Source organism: Melampsora larici-populina (assembly GCF_000204055.1).
Source record: "Melampsora larici-populina 98AG31 unplaced genomic scaffold MELLAscaffold_47, whole genome shotgun sequence".
NCBI classification, from domain to species: Eukaryota; Fungi; Basidiomycota; class Pucciniomycetes; order Pucciniales; family Melampsoraceae; genus Melampsora; species Melampsora laricis-populina.
In genome coordinates, this window is record NW_006768811.1 from 325,929 (window position 1) to 335,200 (window position 9,272).

At 42.5% G+C, this 9,272-nt stretch overlaps 1 protein-coding gene across 1 annotated transcript; it reads right to left on the bottom strand.

Moving 5' to 3' along the window:
* Positions 1–8,204: 8,204 nt before the first annotated feature.
* On the bottom strand, positions 8,205–8,417 carry MlpPh10 (pheromone precursor with three tandem repeats of a putative pheromone peptide; the record flags this gene model as incomplete). The annotated part of the gene is made up of 1 exon (XM_007415026.1): positions 8,205–8,417. The coding sequence occupies one exon, from the start codon at positions 8,415–8,417 to the stop codon at positions 8,205–8,207; it is 213 nt and encodes a 70-aa protein (XP_007415088.1).
* Between the last annotated feature and the right edge of the window lie 855 nt (positions 8,418–9,272).

A 9,272-nucleotide genomic window follows, 5' to 3' on the forward strand; every position in this document is an offset into this window, starting at 1 on the left:
TATGAATGTTGAGTGTATCAGCTGGTTCAGCCTTGACTTTCTTCAAGAATCCATCCTGACTTGATTGATTCTGTGAGTTTTCACTATGTTCAGTTCTATTGTGACCTTCTAGATGAGTCTTCATTGACTTTGTACTTCCGGTGGCATCCTCCTTCATCTTCGCACCACATTCCTTGCCAGTGATAGGGTCAGAGAAGTTACATCGGTTATAGCCTTCTCCTCGTTTTGATCCGGGGAACTTTGTAAAGTGTGACCAAACAAAACTGACTTGGCCACGTTTACGTCCTTCAACTCCAGTAGATCATCGCCAGGTTGATCGAGGATAGGAAGACCTGGGGTTGATGCTTCAGCAGAGGTACCAGATGACATGACGATAAGGGAATTTGAGCAACAGTAGGCAATAGTCTGTCTACGGAATTTAGAAATCAATCGATTATTGATGTTTTTTTTGCTTTTTCCATCAAACTCGTACCAATGTCTCCATTATAATGTGTTGAATCAGGATGAATCTCACATGGAAGGCAGAAGTGACATCACTTGGCATTCCTATGACATATTTCAAACTCAACAGGATACTTGAATTTTACTACAACAGCTTCAAGAAGGTGCGATAATATAAATTAGCTTCGGGGCCCCGCGGTCTGACCGCGGGCCCCGAAGGGGCCCCGAAGCCTTCCGGGTACCCTAGGGTAGTAGGGTCGAGCTTCGGGATGCCCCCAGCCTCTCGGAGAGTGGTCGGTTAGGGGTCGGGTAGGGTTAGGGTTCACAGCTTGCCTTTCGGGTTAGGGGTCGGGATTGCTGTTACCCGCGATTTTGGCCTCGGGGCTCAGGTTGAAGCTGAAGTCGTCGTACTAGCGCCGGGTTCGGAGTAAGTAGAAGAATGAGAATCAGGATCAGTGTCTTCGACGTCGTCAAAGTGTGGGGTGTTAAATGTGGGAGACGTGGTGGCGTAGTTCTAGGTTCAGTCGGATCTAGTGCAGTGGTGTTGATCAGTGGGGAAGGTTTCAGATCAGAATACCGAGTGGTCGGTAGTATTGGATAAGGTTTCGAATCTTAATCAGTTCTTCTAAATCTTGATTCTTCGAATTCAGTTTCTTTTTCGGTTCAGTCGAAGTTGGTTTCTAATGAGTTTCAACGCTTGTCTAGGTTATGATCGGACAATATGTTAAGGCTGGGTCACTGGGGTTCTTCGACAAGGGTTGAGATCACCTCGTAGAGGTCTTTGTGATTGATAACGAGATTGTCCGATGAGGAATACAATCATCTGTAGTGCGTAATCTAAAGTACATCATGATCTGTGACATGTATTGAGTGAGTGTCACTTGCTTGTGTAATATGAGTCATAACACAGCATGGGTTGCAACTGATACCCAACTACAGATTTCTCAACCTTCACCTCAAAAGCGGGTCCGATTGGACTAATCTATTTTTAACTAGTTTGTTTGTTTTGTTCATTTATATTTTCACTGCTCAACTCGTAGCTGGCTTAACATTTTCACTGTTAGTAAATTTTTATCTGTTAATACTTTTAATCATACTCTTTCATCTATCGTTGTGTGCATTTGTTTTCAATTTTTCACATATTACTACTTGACTTTTCAATTTGTATATATCTCAATAATACTATTTTGTGTTACACTTGTGTACATTTTTTTTGTTTGTTTATATCTAGTACATGTTTTCCGTTTGTTACTCTGATGTCTTATGTGAGCCATATCCTTGGTCTAGCTTTATGCTATGCAAATAATCATTAAATAATTATCCATTAACAAACAATATATCAAAAGTGCTAAACATAAAAATTTGATTGCACAACAAATGATTGATTAAGAGTAATGTAATAAGCTCATAAATAAGATATGATAATATGAACACTAAAACATAAGTCAAATTACCAACATCCAAAAGCTCACATCATAAAATGTGATAATACAAACGGATCAATGCTAAATATCATAATATATCAATAAGAAAAAATTCACACATCTTCCAGTTTTGGCAAACCAACATATCACATATCATGTTGCATTCATGATTGGCCTTGAAGTGAAAAAATGCTTTGTCAAGAGTTTCAGTGTAGTCAGAAACCGGATCAAGATGAGACCTATTAATACAAAGAAGCTCACTATAACCATTTGAAGAGTTTTCAGGCTGACCGCGTGCTTCATTGATGTTCAAAGTGTTTCCCCAGGTCCATTCTGTGTTCCAGAGTAAATCAGTGTAGGTGGTACACTGTTATTGGGGTTGAAGCCATCAAAACCAAAGAATTGATCCAGCTCTTTAGCACTCTTGAATGTATGATTCATAGTGAATCACATCGGCCGTATGTCAGTGCGTACTAGCAACGCTGCCACCGTTACTTTACTAATTTTAGTAAAGTATTGGTATCATATATTTTTGGCGGTATCCTACCCCCAATACTTGGTATCGGTATCGGCAATACTGTACTGGCCGGGCCCTGACATAGTATCCTGGGATCCGATACCGTATCCAGTATAGTACCGCGGAGGACGATACTATACCGGTCAGGGTCCCGGTTAGTCTCCCAGTATCTGTCAGTATTTTCCAGTATTGACACCAAAGCCAACACCGGAAGTAAACTACTCTGACCCTCTCGATCACGCTTCACCACTCTCTTTTGGCAACTTTCCCCCCTTCGATCAAATCAATTCTCATCATGGAGCGTCTGACAACATGGACTCGACATTTCCTAGCGCCTTACATACCAATGGAAGACGGGATGCACCCTCTAATTGACACTTTCAAGGCCCTGGTAAGTATTTTTTTTCTTATTTAAATGATTGTTTCAATCATGTTTGGAATCTTTTCTTTCTCTTGCTTTGTTTGATTTCCTTCCTGCTCCTATCGTCTACTACTAGTACCAGAATCCATCTTCCAACATCATCATGGCCCCATCTCTTTCTTCTCAAAAAACTCCTCCGGTCTCTTCTTCTGCCAAAGCCACTTCCCCAACGAGTCCAAGTCCTAAGGAACCAGCAGGAGATCCACCCCGCCGACACAGCACCCGAGTCACGCCACTTCGCCGCCCGTCTGCGATGACTATACCACCCAGTGACTCTCGAAGGTCTATGTTATCTGAATCTGATAGCTCAGTTAAGATTGTTGAGAAGAGCATGAAGAAAGGAAAGCGTCCTCGAACTGAAGAAGACGAAGGAGAGGCATCAGATGCCTCTCAAAACCAATCTCGTAGTCAGACCAAGAAGCCAAATCGACCACGTGCTAAACCCGCGAAGCGTGCCAAGAAGACCATGGTCACGCTCAAGGATTCTCAAAGTCAGAAAAAGGTACGTAGTCTCCTCTTTTTTTTCACTGGTATGCTTTTAGATGACCAACATCTTTGTCATCCCAATTATGATAGGCAATGCCCTTGCCAAGCACCTCAAACCGAAAAAAAATCGAGGTAGACTTGGTACGAGACTCAGAGGATGAGCACGCCAAAATCCGACCAACCAAGAAATCAAAACCAAACAACGAGAAGAAAAAAAACATTTATGACCGGATCAGAGATTACTTCGGAAATGCCTTTCAAGGGGGACATGATGTAAGGCATCTAATTTACGGCATTTTTCTTTTTTTATCTGTGTTTGATTGTTCAATCATTTTGTCTCATGAAACTAGGCCAACAATGGACCTTGGAATTCTTATCTCTGCAAGTGGTGTGGCGAAGAGGTTCGTGCAAGTGGGAGTTCACCTACGAACATGCTGGCCCATAGGGACGGTTCCACTCAAGCTGGAAAATCAGGACGACCCGGCTGTCGAAAAAGGAATAAGGCAATTGCAGCTGGATGCAATCTTCCCCCAACTGTTGCTGAGGAACGTGAAGCACAAAGTCTACAACAACAAAGTACCTTGACTCATCAGACAGCAATTGATAATTATGTTATAAAAGGCGCCTCTCGATTTTCCAACTCAACACTGAATCAGATGGTTGGTATGTGGGCTGTGTGGACTTCACAGCCGTGGTTGAGGATTGAAGATGAGGCTCTTCGTGCCTGCTTTCGATATGCAAATCCCGCCGCTCAGCTATTTGGACGCACTTGGTTAGCCAAATTTGCTCACAAAGTATATCTTGGCCTCCGATCTTCTGTTATATCTGAATTACAAGTGAGTTTACTTCTTTTTCTAATGTTTCACATGAGTTTCTTTATTGACATACTATTCTTTCATCCTTTTGATTTTGTTCACTTTTATTCATCTTTTCAATCTTTTTATAATTCGTTTGTTTCTTGTTTCTCATTTCTATCTAGGCCAACAAGTCCAAGTTTGGTCTTATCCTCGATGCATGGACTTCACCTTGCAATAAATACGGTTTCATATCAGCTTCGGTGACTTATATCAACGATCAGTGGAAGTACGTCACTCGCCACCTTTCCATGAAGATGATCGCATGGCACCATAAAGGCAAGTGGCTAGCAGAGCCAATGATTAATGTGCTTGTTAAACACAAACTCTACCCCAAGATAAGTTTAATTGTTATCTATGTTATCAATCATTGATTTATTTTTGTTTTCAAAACCGAAACAACTTACACTGACATGATTTTGAATCACACATGCTTTCACAGACTCACGACTCGGGAAGTAACAATGATACCTGTGCTCGTGCTATGCAAGCCCGACTTTCAAAGATAGCAAGCGACAAACTTGAGACTTTTGAATTTGACGAGAAGACAGATCGAGTAAGATGTGCTGGTCATAAAATCGCCTTGATAGTGAATGCAGGACTTGAGGCATTAGGAATCAAAGCTCCACCTCCTCCACTCGTCAAGTCCACCATTCTTGGCGAGTTTCCTCTTGATGAACATGCTATGCCTTCTATCTTAGAAGAGGAGGAAGACACTGGACCTGAAAAGCCATTGGACATCAATGAAGAAGATGATCTAGCTGATTCAGATGACAAGCTTGAACTGAACAACATTGCTGCACAGGAAGTAGGTGATAAATGGTATGAAGTATTGGACAGACCATTCGAACTTCCCCCTGATTTACCTGCCACAAACCGCAATGAGTCAAATGCAATTTATCTATTGACCCTTATGGTAAGCATTTTACATTTGATTGCTATCTTATGTCGTGTTTTATAATGTGTTGGTTTTTTCTTTGCTAATATCTGCTTATCATCTGCCTTAAGCTTGATGAAATCGCTCGTAAAATTGGAGGATTGTCTAGGATGTTGGCCGTGTTTGACGCTACTTGCGTAAGTATGGGTGTTAAGTTTCCTCGGCCTATTCTGGGGTACGGAATTCGATGGAATATAAAGCTTCAATGCTGGGACAGGCTATTCAATGCTCAAGAGGTAAGTATTTTGTTTTCTACAACTGTTTACATCAAACACTGAAATATCATACATCACAGGTTATCGATAGAATGCTTAAAGATGATCAGAAGGAGGTTACAAAGAGCAAAAACGGTAAAAATCGAAATCCTGAACTCCAACCCAGCGATCCTGACACTGCTCAACCACGCAGCATCTTCAACAAAGCTCACATCTCGCCAGATCAATGGAAGCAGGTGGGGAAACTGATCAAAATCCTTCGCGTAAGTTTTTCCCTATTTATCTCCACATCCATTCTTTGCTTTTACTAAAACTAAATCATTGTTGAATAAAGGATTTTGAATTGTTAACTAAGGTTTTTGAAGCGGATGCTCCAACTGGATCCCTTGTTATCCGTGAATATGTTAAGTTGAAGAAGTCACTTCAAGATAAAATCAACGCATGTGAATCTCGAGCTGACCCCATGTTTCCAATGTATCATGCCATGCATGTCAGGGTCAAAGCTTATCTAGCTGAAGCTCTCAAATCCGATATCCTTGTTCTCGCCACTGTACTCCATCCATCCTGGCGAACTGACTACTTTCAGTTTGCATTTGGCGACACCTCAGATGAATATACAACAGCTCAAAGCTTATTAGAATTGGCATTTGATACAAGAAAAGCAAGAATGAACTCTGGCAAGAATGATGGGAACAGTGGCGATTCTGATCATGGGGAGGAGGAGGACGAAGACGGATTTAGGGCACATAGAAAGAAAGTACAGACACGGACTGAAAATGAGCTCAGCAATTATTTTGAGCGCGTTGATGAGCCCTCTAAAGCTGTTGAAAAGGATCCACATCTTGCTCTTGAATGGTGGAAGGTAAGTTTTTCTCTCATATATTCTATTCACTTTTCTTATTATCATACTGATAGCAATTAAATTTCTCATTACTCAGGTCAATGCCTCAAGATATCCTGTCTTATCTTCGCTCGCCAGAAATTACTTGGCAGTCTGTGGATCGTCGTGTGCTGTGGAGAGAACTTTCTCCGCAGCTGCAGATGTCTGTGGCCGCGATAGAGGTGCATTGAAACCTCCAACCGTTGAACGATCAGTTGGGGCTTGACTTTGGTCCAAGGATGGGATTGTGATAGAAGGATTGGAATTTGAAGAGTGTCAATTTTGTATGGCACAGTCTAGTGCGTTGGATAAGTCACACCGCAAGAGGAGGGCTTGATGAACCTTTTATTTATTTTCAAATGATACTTTTGTTGTTCCTTTTTTCTTTCTTTTTTCCTTTTTTCTCGTTCTTTCTTCATTTCTCAAATACAACAAGTTGTTCCGTGTTTAGCTCTGAGAGCTACAGTGGTTTTTTTCTTTTCATTTTGTTTGTTCTATTTCATTTTATGTTGCTTTCTCTTGTAATAGCAATTCGATACATGCTTGTGTTTGGCTCAGATACTAGATACTTTACCAGTATCGTATCGGTATCGTCAAGAACGCCGATACCACGATACGTATCGGTATCGTACCTGGTATCGAGGATACCGTACCCAAACCAGCTGGGAACAGTATCCTGGAATAGATACGGTATCCAGTATCGTATCCTATTGGGCTATACTGTACCGATACCTGTTCGAGACAGTATCCTGAAAAAGATACTTTACCGGGTATCCACAATACTATACCGAGTATCGTATCGTGGCAGCGTTGGTACTAGTTCTGCAGTTTGTACTTGTAGATTGTAATCTCCAAGACGTAGATTTTTTTTGATTGCATCGATTGCCTTTGGGCGACATTGAGCTGACATTAGTAATATGTGAGCATAATCTAGAAATTGTCCAAATAAGTTTCCATAACTAGGTCGAAATACACCCATATCTTGAAGATTTTTGGAAGATGACTGATTCCGGGCACCCCCATTGGCTACTAAGCCCCAACAGTATATCAAATGAGCTTCGTCAATGTCTTTGAGAACTAATTGTCTTTGGAGATTTGTATTGAAGTACAGCTTTGTAAACAGAGGACTAATCAAAAAAATCTCCGGACTCTGAAATGGGTTGGTCAGAGAGATTGTTATACAGATACAGATGGAATAATAGAGGCACGCACCAAGTAGATGAACTGATAAACACCTCTCAGAATATCATGGTAAACTGCCTCGATAAAGGATCTTTTTGTTAGATTCACTGCGGTAAATCCATCCTTTTCCTTCCCAGTAACCTAGAGGAGTCTCCATGTTTGTTAGCCAGTAAAGGATCATTGGGTCAACGGGATGCTTACATGATTGTCGCCGAAAGCATCCAGTGGATTCAGAATCAACACTATGTACGCATAAGAGCAGCGGACAAGTTTTATCTTTGGACCACCATGGAATCCTCGGTGGTAAAAGGTGTAGAAGGGATTTGAAGACGCCTCCTGCAAAAGGCTCAACGGGGAGCCATGAGTTTGTGCAGCTTTGGCGTAAGTCCCCCGCAGACTCGGGCTGTCGCAAGCGACAGCTGACTGCGTGGGACTTTGTTGTGTTTAAGGTCCTTACAATGTGAGTGTTGGTTGAAAATTTTCAGGTTCGGAATTTTCTTCGGACCACTCGTGTCCGCTTACGCTCCTCACGATAAACATACTCTCCATCTCAACACAGATCTGTTGAAGGAAGACAACAGGCCGAGTTATTCAAAACACGCCACTCGCGCTTCCAGCTATACGCTCTATTCTTTTCAGGAGGAATGCAGGGTTCAAATGGACAAGTATAAGATTTCAAATGTATGTATCATATATTCAAATCATATGAGGATGTCCTAGAGAGCGATGACAAATGTGACCATTCATGCAGAGGCTCATGAGCCTATCTTCCATTTGTACTAGTAGAACAGCGCAGGACGGAATGAATCTACGAGCGCATGTGTTATGAGAAAGATTGGGACGGGAACTAGGAGACCACGCAGTATTTGGATCCACCACCAACTTGGCCCTCACGTTGGGAGATAACGCAGTACTTGGATCCGCCGCCGACTTGGCCCTGACGTTGGGAGATGACGCAATACCTTGAGCCGCCGCCGACTTGGCCTTCGCGTTCGGGAGTCAAGGTGATGATAGCGGAAGGGCTACCGTTCTCATGTTTTAGATTGGTGGAGCTGGACATGGTGGTGAGTGGCGATGTAATTTTTGATTTGGCGATTGGGTTGAGTTCTGAAGCAGAAGTGTGTGCGGTTGGTGGTGTGCAGGTGAAGGTGACAAGGTTGTTGAGAGACTGGGGAACAAGGAATCGTGTGGCAGCTTTATACCCTTTCCACAGAAGGTGGTCGAGCCTTGAATGCTTTCGAGGAGCTGCAATGCATCTTTGTTTCACTAAAAGCGCGATTTTTTTCAACGTGCTGCATATAATCTGCGAGGAAGCTTACGCTAATGGTAAGAGAAAAGAATACAACGGCTAGACTTGCTGATTCATTTAGGTCAAGAATGAAATGCGATCCTGCATTCTCGCGGTACCCAGCCAGCTCCAGTGGGTCGGTGAGCTTTTCCGCCTGGGCTAAAGTCTGCTGAAGTAGCAATGCTTTTCTGGGATTTTGCATAGAGCTTTGGAAGCGGCGGTCGGTGAAAGCGCCGGCATTCGGAAATGTAAACCACGGATTTGCATCCTGCATGTGTATCTGCTTTTCAAATTAGTTTTTTTGTTGAATATACATACAATTATCCAACAACAATTGAAGGTGAAAGCTGAGGGCTGCGGTCATTGAAAATCCTGTACAGTGCTTTTGAATATCATATGTTCGAACATGAGTTTGGCGTATGCTGCTGTTTCGGATGCGTGCTTTCTTTTCCCCGCACGCATCATAGCTGATCAACTTGCCTTGTTGTTTTCTATATGCAGTCGGAGAGTCGCTCGCGTCGAGGTGACCCTTGATTCCAGTTTTCTAACATTGTCCGACTTTACCACACCACCGTGAATATGTGCATCGATGACGTTTCTGGTTGCATCGAATCGGTCTTCAACATC